Raw genomic sequence first — 15,216 nt, forward strand, 5'->3', positions numbered from 1 at the left:
AATACCCAATTTGTATAGCTTTTGTTTTACTTTACTTTGTTACTAATTAAAAAAAATTATAACTTTTTATACAAAAAAAAGTGTGCCTAAAATTGGCCTCTTCTGACCCCCTATACAGGGATGTATGAGGGCTATGTTTTTAGGCCGTAATCTGTAGTCTTTATTTGTTTTGTGCCTTTTTTGTTTTGATAGGACTTTTTGATTGCTTTTTATAATTTTTTTTAATGGTTTATGAAGTGACCATGAATATGCAATTCTGGTGTTTGGTATTATTTTACATATATGCCATCAACTGTGCATTATATTTTAATAGCTTGGACATTTAAGCATGCATCAATGCCACATATGTTTATTTTTGTTAACATTATTAAATTTGAAAAATAGGAAAAGGGGGTGATTCAAACTTTTATTAGGGAACAGGTAATTCCCATTTATTAACTTTTTTAAAATTATTTTTTTACATAATTTTTTAGTCTCCATGGGGGAATTTTAGATGCAATCTTTAGATTGCAAACACTGAACAATGCTATTCCATAGAAGAGCACCGATTAGCGCTATCGGTGCTCCATTGCTCCAGCCTGCCATGGCTGAATGGAGAATTGTAGCACCAATCAGACGGTGAGGAGGAAGGATAGGGCCCTCTTGTCATCCTCTCAGCTGATTGGGACCTTGCTATTTTGCCGCAGGTGCACTGATCAGCTCCACTGGGTGACCAGCAGCAGATCTTGATCATTTTAGACACTGATAAACTTTGATCACAGCATCTAATGGGTTAAGGCTGGACATCGTTCTGATTGCCAAAGTTCGGCATTAACCACAGGTCCTGGCTGCTGATAGCAGCCAGAACCAAATGGATATGAAGCGAGCTCAGGTCCTGAGCTCGCTTTATAGGCCTGCAGTCCCACTGCGCCGTATATAGCAGAGCTCGACAGCAATGTGAACCTAGCCTAAGGAGACGCTCCAGCGTTCACGTATTGCCAGTTATGGATAACATCTCTAAAATGAAATGTGCCAATTATTCTTCTAAGAATGCACCAAACTTTCACATTTATTATTTTTCCACTGTCATTTCCTAGGCCCTTAAAACCTTATTTTTATACATAACCCCCAAATAAATTTACTGAGCATATTTTTTTTACATCCCACTGCTGTAACTTTCCTTTTTTTTTTTTTACAAGCTGACTATGACAAGATTTGAAATAAAAATAAAACAACAAAACAGAGGGAAGGCTTCCAGGACATAAAAATGCACATAGAGCAAGTAATGTAATAGAGCAAGCATGTATAACTGCATCAACGGGTGTCCAGGCCACAGCCGGAGAGCCACAGGTTAAAAATCTTTTACACATAAGATATAAAAGGAAGAAATCCAGACTTGCAAAACGACCAAATGAAATAATCATGGAGAGAAGGCGGCGCACATAAATTATTACCTGGCTTGCTGTTAACCACACTCTGCATCTTTCGAGGTAAATTGTTCAAAGTACAAAGAAAAATGTAGACTCTGTGACACTCCAGCTCATCCCAGCCAGCTGTTAGAATCTGAGGTAAAGCAGTAACATGGATATAAACATTTAAACAACGGCAGCAGATAAAGTTATGTTATCCTTATCCTCATAATGTATCTGTATGTACCTCAGTTGTGAAAATGATCTGCTGTATATAGTCCATACGAAATGCAACTCTCGTCAATAAAACCTTCCTTTATTAGTAAACTTCTACATACAGGCAATTATTATAAGTGCATAACGGCTCTCAATAGCATAAATGTGTATCAGGCTGTATAACATCACTTGCACAAATATGGATATTATGACAATAATTTATGTGAATTCATGTTAATGACCCTAGTTTATCTTTTAACCCACAATTATCTCAGTGTTAAAAAAAACATTTCTTGCAATTAAAATTTTCGGAACAGAACCACTTTGATTACAAGATTATGTATATGTAGTATGGGTGTTAAACAACCTCTTATTGGTCTGGGACAGTAATATAGGGTCCATTAGAGCTGGGCGGTATGACCAAAAATGTGTATCACAGTATTTTTGTAAGTTATGGCGATTCCACAGTATTTAACTGTATTTTCCACCGTTTTTGTGGGGTTAACGGACACAATATTTGTCAGCATATAAAAAATCTTTTAACACCCTTTACAGTTTTGCCCAAACTAGGTTCATTCTCAGCAATTAAATCATTACATTCGGTGTGGTCAATAGCAACAAGAACATGTACTAGATATAACAGAGCTCCCTCTCTCACCACCACTGGCACACAGCAATCACATGACAACAACTGGTATTTCTCAATGAGGTATAATTGCAATATATACTCGAGTATAAGCCGACCCGAATATAAGTCGAGGCCCCTAATTTCACCCCAAAAACCCAGGAAAAGTTATTGACTCGACTATAAGCCTAGGGTGGGAAATACATCATCCCCCCTGTCATCATCCAGACCCCGTCATTAACACCCTCATCATCATCACCCTGTCATCATCCCCCCTTCATTATCATCACCTGTCATCATCCCCCCCTTCATCATTACCCTGTCATCATCCCCCTTCATCATTACCCTGTCATCATCCCACACCACCCCCTTCATCATCACCGCTTGTCAATGTCTGATTTAACATGCTGGGAGTTGTAGTTTTGAAACATCTGGAGGTCCGTAGGTTGAAGACCACTGCCCGGGCCTTCGTCATCATCCAGCCCCCCTCCCCCTTTAGTTTTGTGGGCCTCTTCTCCGCGCCCGGCTCCGGAATAATGACGTTGCCTTGACGACGACGCACAGGGACGCAATGTCCCTGTGTGTCGTCGTCAAGGCAACGTCATTATTCCGGGGCCGGGCGCGAAGAAGAGGCCCACCCGGTGAAGATGGACAGCCCGGAACGACTATCCCTCCCCACCGGACGGTCCTGCAGCACAGATGGCCCGGACCAGCTCACTCGAACGTCCCGCTGAGCGGAGGTGAGTACAAAACTAAAGGGGGGAGGGGGGGCTGGATGATGACGAAGGCCCGGGCAGTGGTCTTCAACCTGCGGACCTCCAGATGTTTCAAGACTACAACTCCCAGCATGCCCGGACAGCAAGACCACTGAGGGCGGAGAGTTCACTCGAGTATAAGCCGAGGGGGGTGTTTTCAGCACGGAAAATCGTACTGAAAAACTCGGCTTATACTCGAGTATATACGGTAGTTTATGAAAAACTTATCCTGATGTACAAGATATATGTGGTCTTAAAATAAATATTTTGTTGGTTTAAAAAAAACCTTGCTCAGTGTGACATCAAATGTATATATTATATAGAAATTTTAACTTGATAAAGGAAGGACTCCCGAAAGCATGTTTTTACAAAATAAAGTTTAAAAAAAGTTTTACAAGAATGAAAAAAGGTATTACAAGTTTCTGCAACATCAAATGATATTGAATCCAATATTAAATAGAAATATAATATATATTATACATTATATTGTTTTTCCCTACTTAAGAAACATATGGGGGAGATTTATCAAACCCTGTCCAGAGGAAAAGTTGCTGAGTTGCCCATAGCAACCAATCAGATCGCTTCTTTCATTTTTGAAAAGGCCTCTGAAAAATGAAAAAAGCGATCTGATTGGTTGCTATGGGCAACTCAGCAACTTTTTCTCTGGACAGGTTTTGATAAATCTTCCCCATTTTATTTGTCAAGCTGTTTGTCAGTGGTGCATACACTATTGTGGATCATATAGAACCAAAGGACAACACGTGTATCCCCTATAAAATGTATAGGCCGTTACCATGTGAACTCAAATATATATATATATATATATATATATATATATATATATATATATATAGCAACCAAAAGAGAAAAAAAGGTGGAGTCACTTCTTAAACAAATGTTGTGTCATATAGACACCAAGGTTATTAACATATATGAAAAATACAGTGCAAACAGTATAAAAATTGTTATAATAGCAAGAGGAATACAACATCAATAGGTGATATCACCGGCCCCATTGATAATAAATAAATAAATAGATGGTATATATAAAACGTATCCCATAGCAACTATGCAGGTCATAAAGAAGTAAACATAAACACAAGTCATTTGCAAAGTACTTATTGCACAAAAATGTATTATGCCATATACCATAATGCCTCAAGTGAGGTTAAAGTGCTTGGTAGTACATAAAGTGACAATTGCATGTAAACATATGGAATACAGACCTAATATAAAGTGCCAGCAGTAAGGGATCAATGGCAGGCGCCGGGATAACACCACTCCAACGCACGTTTCGGTACATCACCTTCATCTGGGAGTGGCTCTATCCCGGTCAGTCTGTCTATTTATACATAGGAACATCAATCAGTATATAGACCCGACTATGAAATCGGCATGGGAGCCGGAAAAAGCATGTCACGTCACGCCACGTTACATGTCACGTGAGCTACGGCATCATGTTGACGCAGCCTCCTGGATCCCCGGCCGACGCCTGAGCGGCGCATGCACACATGCGACAGGTGCAGTGACTGTGAAAACCAGTTTACTGAGATTGCCCATATTCTTGTCGGATCGTGGGGATGTCTCGATAGACTGCATCCTCTTGTGGGTTGACGACATCCTCATGATCTAGCAGGGTGATTCAGTACAACTTTCACAATTAATTTCCAGACTCAATAATAACAATCATAACATTAACCTGTTGGGGACCACGGGCATATGGATACGCCCTTTCGTCCTGGTACTTAACCCCTTAAGGACTCAGCCCATTTTGGCCTCAAGTTTTCATTTTTTCCTCCTCGCCTTCTAAAAATCATAACTCTTTTATATTTTCATCCACAGACTAGTATGAGGGCTTGTTTTTTGCGCGACCAGTTGTCCTTTGTAATGACATCACTCATTATATCATAAAATGTATGGCGCAACCAAAAAACACTATTTTTGTGGGGAAATTAAAACGAAAAACGCAATTTTGCTAATTTTGGAAGGTTTTGTTTTCACGCCGTACAATTTACGGTAAAAATGACATGTGTTCTTTATTCTGAGGGTCAATACGATTAAAATGATACCCATTATTACATACTTTTATATTATTGTTGCGCTTAAAAAAAATCACAAACTTTTTAACCAAATTAGTACGTTTATAATCCCTTTATTTTGATGACCTCTAACTTTTTTATTTTTCCGTATAAGTGGCGGTATGGGGGCTCATTTTTTGCGCCATGATCTGTACTGTTTTTTGATACCACATTTGCATATAAAAAACTTTTAATACATTTTTTTTTTTTTTTTTTAATAAAATGTATTAAAAAAGTAGGAATTTTGGACTTTTTTTTTTTTTTTTTCGTTCACGCCGTTCACCGTACGGGATCATTAACATTTTATTTTAATAGTTCGGACATTTACGCACGCGGCGATACCAAATATGTCTATAAAAAATGTTTTTTATGCTTCTTGGGGGTAAAATAGGAAAAAACGGACGTTTTACTTTTTTATTGGGGGAGGGGATTTTTCACTTTTTTTTTACTTTGACTTTTACATTTTTTTACATTTTTTTTTTACACTTGAATAGTCCCCATAGGGGACTATTCATAGCAATACCATGATTGCTAATTCTGATCTGTTCTATGTATAGGACATAGAACAGATCAGTATTATCGGTCATCTCCTGCTCTGGTCTGCTCGATCACAGACCAGAGCAGGAGACGCCGGGAGCCGGACGGAGGAAGGAGAGGGGACCTCCGTCCGGCGTTCTGAATGATCGGATCCCCGCAGCAGCGCTGCGGGCGATCCGATCGTTCATTTAAATCGCGAACTGCCGCAGATGCCGGGATCTGTATTGATCCCGGCACCTGAGGGGTTAATGGCGGACGCCCGCGAGATCGCGGGCGTCGGCCATTGCCGGCGGGTTCCTGGCTGCGATCAGCGGTCAGCGGTTATGCTTAGGACATAAATGTACGTCCTGGTGCGTTAAGTACCACCTCACCAGGACGTACATTTACGTCCTGCGTCCTTAAGGGGTTAATGACCAAGGGCGTACCTGTACGCCCGTGGGAATTTCAATCCCCGCCGCAAGCCAGACGGGGATTAAAATTCCCACGGGCGTACAGGTACTCCCTTGGTCCTGCTGAAATCATGTCTGCTGAAATCATTCGGCAGGCATCCCGTGCAAATGCCTGGGGAGGGGGGGTCGGTGATCAGTTCAGATCGGCGATTTGCGGCGATTCCGGGCTGATCGGGTCTCTGATGGACAGATAGCCCCGATCATCCTTAAGGATAGGAGTGAGATGGCAGGGGTGCCACCTCCTCCTATCCCCTGCGATTGGCCGATCAGGATTGAACGGCAAATCGCAGGTTAGGGGTGAAAGTTCATTTCCCCCGCTCTACCCACCCCCGGATGTCGGGGCAGAGCGGGGGAAAGATGGCGGCGATGGTGCTGCGGGGACAGGCGGCAGTTACCTTCGCCACGGGAACCAGGACCGGCAGTAGGCAAGTGGCGGTGGTGTCACATACAGCTGTGAAGATCGCTGTGAAGTGATCTTCACTGCTGTATCTAGGAGTTTTAAAACTACAACTCCCAGCATGCTTAGACAGCCTGTGGCTGTGTGGACATGCTGGGTGTTGTAGTTTTGCAACATCTGGAGGGCCACAGTTTGGAGACCACTGTCCTTCCAGATGTTGCAAAACTACAACTTTCAGCATGCCCAGACAGTCCAGGCATGCTGGGAGTTGTAGTTCTGCAACATCTTGCCCTTCAGATGTTGCAGAACTACCACTCCCAGCATGCCTGGACAGTCTCAGCATGTTGGGAGTTGTAGTTTTGAAACATCTGGAAGGGCTACAGTTTGGAGACCACTACACAGTGGTTTCCAAACTGTTCTCTTCCAGTTGTTGCATAACTACAACTCCCAACATGCCCTTCAGCTGTCTCGGCATGCTTGCAACAACTGGAGGCACACTGGTTGGGAAATATTGTCTGTATCCTAACTCAGTGTTTCCCAACCCGTGTGTCTCCTGCTGTTGCAAAACTATAACTCCCAGCATGTACTGACAGACCATGCATGCTGGGAGTTGGAGGCAGCTTGAGGCACATGGTTTGGGAAACACTAAGTTAGGAAACAGACAGTGGTGCGGAAACACTGCGGTAGTCTGTTACCTAACCATGTGGGGTGTTTTTCGCTGTTCTGGCACTATAGGGGCTTCCTAAATGTGACACGCCCCAAAAAAACCTTTTCAGCAAAATCCCATTGTCGCTCCTTCTCTTCTGAGCCCTCTAGTGCGCCCACAAAGCCTTTTACATCCACATATGAGGAATTTCCTTACTCGAGAGAAATTGGGTTACAAATTTTGGGTGCTTTTTCTCCTTTTACCCCTGGTAAAAATAAAAAATATGGGTCTACAAGAACGTGTAAAACATGAAGATTTTGAATATTTGCCTCCACTCTGCTGCTATTCCTGTGAAACACCTAAAGGTTTAACAAACTTTCTGAATGTCATTTTGAATACGTTGAGTGGTGCAGTTTTCATAATGGGGTCCATTATGGGGTATTTCTAACATAAAGACCCTCAAATTCACTTCAAAACTGGCCCCTAAAAAATTCAGATTTTTAAATTTGCTTGAAAAATTGCTGCTTAACTTTGAAGCCCTCTGATGTCTTCAAAAAGTAAAAACATGTGAACTTTATGATGTCAACATAAAGTAGACATATTGTATATGTGAAGAAATATATAATTTATTTGGTATGTCTATTTTCCTTACAAGCAGAGAGCTTCAAAGTTAGAAAAATGCACAATTTTCAAATTTTCACCAAGAAATGATGCAAGTATCGATGGAAATATACCACTAACATAAAGTAAGATATGTCACGAAAAAACAATCTCAGAATCAAGTTCAAGTACAAGCATCCCAGAGTTATTAATGCTGAAAGTGACAGTGGTCAGATGTGCAAAAAATGCTCTGGTCCCAAGGGGTTAAACTTACCTTTTCATTTGATGAAAATAAAGTGGAGTTCCTTGATGTCCTTTTACAGCGCGATAGAGATGCGTATATCCAGTCTGACACTTTTAGTGTACTAACTTTCACATATTAATATACAAATATAGATATACATTTCTTATACCACTTATATATATATATATATATATGGAACTTGCCATGTCTTTACTATTTGTCCACACTGAATATTCATTTATGCTGCATTACAGTTTATTATGTATGTACAAACACTCCGTATCTAATATTCATGTATGCACATTAGGGATCGACTGATTATCGGTATGGCCGATATTATCGTCCGATAATCCCGATTTTGGGCATTATCGGTATCGGCAATTACCTTGCCGATAAGCCGATAATGCCCCCACCGCACCGCGACCGTCCCCCGGCACCGCGTCGCACCCCCCACCGTAGTGCTGGGTGGTATACCGTTATGAACCGGATACCGTTCTTTTTTTCTCCCACGGTATGGATCTTTGCCCATACCGCTATACCGGTCAGGCCCCTCCCCCACCCTCCGAGTCAATAAAAAAAAAAAAAATCAACTTACCCGTAATGGGGGTGGTCCGGGCCATCCATCCTTCCTGTAGTGTCCGGCGGCATTCTGGGTGGAGGGTGAACCGGTCCGGGCTGTCCTTCTCCAGGGGTCCTCTTCTCCACTCCGGGCAGGCTCCGGCCTAGTACGCTGCATAGATGCCGCTACGCCGTGACGTCAGGTGCGTCGCTGCGCAGCGGGGTCTATGCAGTGTTACTAGGCCGGAACCTGTCCGGAGTGGAGAAGCGGACCCCCGGAGAAGAAGGACAGCCCGGACCAGTTCACCCTCCAACCGGAATGCTGCCGGACACTACAGGAAGGATGGATGGCCCGGCCCACCCTCCCCGAACGGTCCCTGCAGCAACTGGGAAGGTGAGTCAGGGTTTTGGGATGGGGCCGATGCGATGCGGGGGGTCGGTTGCGGTGCGGCGGGTCGGGCGGTTGCGGGTGCGGCGGTCGCGGTGCGGCAGGGGGAGCGGTGGCGGCAGTGATAGGTCTCAGGACCCCCGGACAGGCAGGGGGAGAGAAGCGGGTGGCGGCGGCGGCCTATGGCACCGCAAAAGCCACCGCAGTGCATTGATTTAAAGCGCCCGCTTTAAATCAATGATCTGCAGCGGTGTCGCGGGGGGATAAATAGCTGATAACTTATACCGGAATATCGGTATAAGTTATCGGCTATCGGCCCTAACCTCCACCGATTATCGGTATCGGCCCTAAAAAAAACTATATCGGTCGATCCCTAATGCACATATTCCCTCCTATGGGGAATCTCAGTGAACTGGTTTTCACAGTCATTGCACCTGTCGCATGTGCGCACGCGCCGCTCCGGGAGTGTCAACATCATGACGTAGCTCACGTGCTGTGATCATGTGGCGAGTCTGTTTTCAGTTCCCGGGCAGCAGTCTGTGACGGCGTTCACAGGTGTTGCCGATTTCATAGTCAGGTCTGTATACTTATTGTGTACCTATTAATAACAGGGAATGACTAGGATAGAGCCACTCCCAGACAAAGGTGACGTACAGAAAGTGCGTTAGAGTGGTGCTATCCCGGCGCCTGCCATTGATCCCTTACTGCTGGCACTTTATATTAGGTCTGTATTCCATATGTTTACATGCAATTGTCACTTTATGTACTACCAAGCACTTTAACCTCACTTGAGGCCCTATGGTATATGGCACAATACATTTTTTCCAGGCCTCCAGCTAGGCTGTTCATTAGCTTCCTCTCTTGGTGCAACCACAGGGAAGAACTCCACACACAGCTTTCTCTGGCACTGTGAGCTGCAACTAGCAAATCCCCCTCAGCTGGTGAGGCAGCCTAGCTTTAAGGCCAACAAAAGCCGGCCTGGATTGTGGGGAATCACACCCACCCTACACTTGATCATTCCCAGTAAGAGCAGTCCTGGATTGGCCTTCCAGCCATACTACGGCCATAGTGTCAGTCTGCATCGCAGCACAGACACTGAATAATACCAGCTCTTACTTCACCAAAGCCAGGAGCCTTGGTGACACATATCGCCCATCAACCACCATGCCTTTCACCTTCTTACAATACACACACATATACAGTCGTATGCAAAGGTTTAGGCACCCTGGACAATTTCCATTATTTTCATTTATAAATAATTAGGGATTTGGATCAACAATTTGATTATTAACTATCAAATATCTGAAAGACAGAGTAATATTTCATTAGTGATACTAGATGAGTAGTGATATCAAAACGAATGTAGACAGGTGCATAACTTTGGACCCCTTGTCATTTTGTTGATTTGAATACCTGTAACTACAGAGCACTGATTCATTGGAACATACAATTATTTTGTGAGCTAAATAAGCCTTGAACTTTATAGACAGGTCCATTCAATCATGAGAAAAGGTATTTAACCCCTTCATGACCTAACACATTTTTATTTCTGGCTCACAGGTTTCCTTAGCAACCTATCATCACCCAGCGATTACATCTCGAGGATGCGATGGGACCACTAGACTCAAGGAAATAGTGGCATTTAATGTTTAAATGCTATGATCTGTATAAATCCCAGTATTTAACCAGTTAAATCTCTGATGCTCGCCATTACTGGTAGATGTCAGCTGCTGATAGCAGTGGGCATATGCTGGTTATGATGTGGACCCGACCTGTGGGGTCAAGTCTGCTAGCCCAACCCATGACATACATGTAGGTCATAGGTCGGGAAGGGAATAACCCCCTTAAAGGATGTAGTTTTTTTTTATTTTTTTCCACTTTTGTTTTTTTCTCCTCATCTTCTAAAATTATAACTCTTTCAGTTTTCCATCAACAGACCTATATAAGGGCTTCTTTTTGTGCCACCAATTTTACTTTGTAATGAAATCAATCATTTCACCACAAAATCTACAGCAAAACAAAAAAAAAAATATTTGTGCGGCAAAATTGAAAAAACACATAATTTTGTAACTTTTGGGGGCTTCCGCTTCTATGCAGTGCATTTTTTTGTAAAAATGACACCTTATCTTTATTCTTTTATTTAAAAAAAAAAATTATTATAAATTTTTGAAGGAAAATTAGCATGTTTAAAATTGTCCTCTTCTGACCCCTATAACATTTTTATTTTCTGTATATGCGGATGTGTTAGGCTAAGTCTCCACTTGTTTTTTTTTCTGTCAGTTTTTCAGTCAAAGTCAGAAGTGGATCCATAAGGGAGGAGAAGTATAAGTCATTCCTTTATATGTCATATTCCTTTTGAATACATTTCTGGCTTTGGCTCAAAAACTGGCAGAAAAAAAAAAAACAAGTGAAAACTTAGCCTTAGGGCTCATTTTTTGCACCATTATCTGTAGTTTATATCGGTACCATTTTCGTTTTGATGGGACTTTTTGATCATTTTTTTATATTCTTTTTTAGGGTATACAAAGTGACCAAAAAAACCCGCAATTCTGGACTTTGGTATTATTTTTACGTATACACCATTGTCCATGCGGTTTATATTTTTATAGTTTGGACATTTACCACATATGTTTAAGGGGTTAAATCACTTTAAGATTTTTTTTTACATTTTTTACACTGTCCCATAGGGGACTATAACATGCAATAATTAGATTGCATACACTGAACAATGCAATGCCATAGCACAGAACAGACAGCGAGGAGGCAGGTAATGGCCCTCCTGCCATCCTCTCAGCAGAATGGGACATTGCAATTTCACCACAATGGTCCCGATCAGCTCCGCTGAGCTGCCGGGAGTGTTTTCTTTTAATTTGAAATGATCAACTTTGATCGTGGTGCCAAGACCACCCTGCTATGACGCACACTTAGCTACAGTACGCCCTGCGTCCTTAAGGTGTTAAGGTGGCCAATTGCAAGTTGTTGTTCTCCACGACTCTCTTATGACCTGAAAACAAAGATTTTTCAACATCATTTAGGGGAAGGCTACAAAAAGCTATCGCAGAGATTTAAAGGGGTATTCCAGGCAAAAACTTTTTTTATATATCAACTGGCTCCGGAAAGTTAAACAGATTTGTAAACTACTTCTATTAAAAAATCTTAATCCTTCCAATAGTTATTAGCTTCTGAAGTTGAGTTGCTGTTTTCTGTCTAACTGCTTTCTGATGACTCACGTCCCGGGAGCTGTCCAGCTCCTATGGGGATATTTTCCCATCATGCAAGGTACATTCTCCCATCATGCACAGCTCCCGGGACGTGACATCATCATTGAGCAGTTAGACAGAAAACTTCAGAAGCTAATAACTATTGGAAGGATTAAGATTTTTTAATAGAAGTAATTTACAAATCTGTTTAACTTTCTGGAGCCAGTTGATATATAAAAAAAAGTTTTTGCTGGAATACCCCTTTAAGCTGTCAGTGTGTCCACTGTGAGGAACATAGTGTGGAAATGGAAGACCACAGGCCAAGAAAATATCGGAGAGGCAAAGGAGAGGGATGGTGAGAACAGTCAAAAAAAAAAAAAAAAAGCCCACAGACAACCTCCAAATACTTACAACATCATCTTGCTGCAGATGGTGTCACTGTGCACGTTGCAACAATTCAGCGCACGTTGCACAAAGATAAGCTGTATGGGAGAGTGATGCAGAAGAAGCCTTTTCTGTACACAAGCCACAAACAGTCCCTTGAGGTATGCAAATGCAAATCTGGGCAAGCCAGCTTCATTTTGTAAGGTGTGTAGACTGATGAAACAAAGTTGGAGTTATCTTGTCATAACAAGGGACGATCAAAAGAATACAGAGTTCCAAGACAAACACTTGCTACCCACAGTAAAAGTTGGTGGAGGTTCCATCATGCTGTGGGGCTGTGTGGCCAGTGCTGGTACTGAAAGTCTTGTTAAAGTTGTGGGTCGCATGGATTCCACATACAGAAACGCAGAATGTGTCGGCAGATAAGAACCATTTGGCCCATCTTTTCTGCCCAATAATCTAAATCCTATTAATAGTCCCTGGCCCGATCTTTTATGAAGGATAGGCTTATGCTTATCCCATGCATGCTTAAACACCTTTACTGTATTTGCAGCTACCACTTCTGCAGGAAGGCTATTCCATGCATCCACTACTCACTCAGTAAAGTAATACTTCCTGATATTACTTTTAAATCTTTGCCCCTCTAATTTAAAACTATGTCCTCTTGTGCTAGTTTTTCGTCTTTTAAATATGCTCTCCTCCCTTACCGTGTTGATTCCCTTTATGTATTTAGAAGTTTCTATCATATCCCCTCTGTCTCGTCTTTCTTCCAAGTTATACATGTTAAGGTCCCTTAACCCCTTAAGGACGCAGCCCATTTTCACCTCTAGGACGAAGCCCTTTTTTGCAAATCTGACCACTGTCACTTTAAACATTAATAACTCTGGGATGCTTTTACTTATCATTCTGATTCTGAGATAGTTTTTTCGTGACATATTCTACTTTAACATAGTGGTACATTTTTGTGGTAACTTGCATCCTTTCTTGGTGAAAGATCCTGAAATTTGATGAAAAAATTTAAAATTTTGCATTTTTTTAACTTTGAAGCTCTCTGTTTGTAAGGAAAATGGATATTCCAAATAATTTTTTTTTTATTCACATATACAATATGTCTACTTTATGATTACATCATTAAATTGATGTGTTTTTACTTTTGGAAGACACCAGAGGGCTTCAAAGTTCAGCAGCAATTTTCCAATTTTTCACAAAATTTTCAAACTCACTATTTTTCAGGGACCAGTTCAGGTTTGAAGGGGATTTGAAGGGCCTTCATATTAGAAATACCCCATAAATGACCCCATTATAAAAACTGCACCCCCCAAAGTATTCAAAATGACATTCAGTAAGCGTTTTAACCCTTTACGTGTTTCACAGGAAAAGCAGCAAAGTGAAGGAGAAAATTCTAAATCTTCATTATTTACACTCGCATGTTCTTGTAGACCTAATTTTTTTTAATTTTTACAAGGGGTAAAAGGAGAAAATTTATACTCATATTTGTAACCCAATTTCTCTCGAGTAAGCACATACCTCATATGTCTATGTAAAGTGTTCGGCGGGCGCAGTAGAGGGCTCAGAAGCGAAGGAGCGGTGAGGAGATTTTGGAGAGTACGTTTTTCTGAAATGGTTTTTGGGGGCATGTCGCATGTAGGAAGCCCCTTGTCACGATTCGGCTGGCAGGAGGTGGATCCTCTGTGCCAGAGAGGGATTGGCGTGGACCGTGCTAGTGGACCGGTTCTAAGTTACTACTGGTTTTCACCAGAGCCCGCCGCAAAGCGGGATGGTCTTGCAGCGGCGGTAGTAACCAGGTCGTATCCACTAGCAACGGCTCAACCTCTCTGACTGCTGAAGATAGGCGCGGTACAAGGGAGTAGACAAGAGCAAGGTCGGACGTAGCAGAAGGTCGGGGCAGGCAGCAAGGATCGTAGTCAGGGGCAACGGCAGGAGGTCTGGAACACAGGCTAGGAACACACAAGGGAACGCTTTCACTGGCACGATGGCAACAAGATCCGGCAAGGGAGTGCAGGGGAAGTGAGGTATACATAGGGAGTGCACAGGTGAACACACTAATTAGACCAACTGCGCCAATCAGCGGCGCAGTGGCCCTTTAAATCGCAGAGACCCGGCGCGCGCGCGCCCTAGGGAGCGGGGCCGCTCGCGCCGGGACAGGACCGACGGAGAGCGAGTCAGGTACGGGAGCCGGGGTGCGCATCGCGAGCGGGCGCCACCCGCATCGCGAATCGCATCCCGGCTGGGGGCGGTATCGCAGCGCACCCGGTCAGTAGATCTGACCGGGGCGCTGCAGTAGCGAGGATGTTGCGAGCGCTCCGGGGAGGAGCGGGGACCCGGAGCGCTCGGCGTAACACCCCTATGGTGCCAGAACAGCAAAAAAAAAAAAAAAACACATGGCATACCATTTTGGAAACTAGACCCCTTGAGGAACATAACAAGGAATAAAGTGAGCCTTAATACCCCACAGGTGTTTCACGACTTTTGCATATGTAAAAAAAACTTTTTTTCTTTTCACTAAAATGTTGGTTTCCCCCCAAATTTCACATTTTTTAAGGGTTAATAGCAGAATAGACCCCCCAAAATGAGTAACCCCATCTCTTCTGAGTATGGAAGTACCCCATAAGTGGACCTGAAGTGCACTGCGGACGAACTACAATGCTCAGAAGAGAAGGAGTCATATTTGGCTTTTTGTGAGCAAATTTTGCTCAGGGGGCATGTTGCATTTAGGAAGCCCCTATGGTG

General features: G+C 42.8%; 1 protein-coding gene across 2 annotated transcripts in view; it reads right to left on the reverse strand.

Moving 5' to 3' along the window:
• The window catches only part of FBXO47 (F-box protein 47), a 179,375-nt gene that overhangs the window by 56,015 nt on the left and 108,144 nt on the right, over positions 1–15,216 (reverse strand). For both annotated transcript variants that reach the window (XM_056549141.1, XM_056549140.1), the window contains one exon: positions 1,434–1,542. In XM_056549141.1, coding sequence (XP_056405116.1) covers positions 1,434–1,542 — 109 coding nt within the window. The remainder of the gene's footprint in view (positions 1–1,433; positions 1,543–15,216) is intronic.

The sequence above is a fragment of the Hyla sarda genome, chromosome 12 (genome assembly GCF_029499605.1).
Source record: "Hyla sarda isolate aHylSar1 chromosome 12, aHylSar1.hap1, whole genome shotgun sequence".
NCBI lineage: Eukaryota > Metazoa > Chordata > Amphibia > Anura > Hylidae > Hyla > Hyla sarda.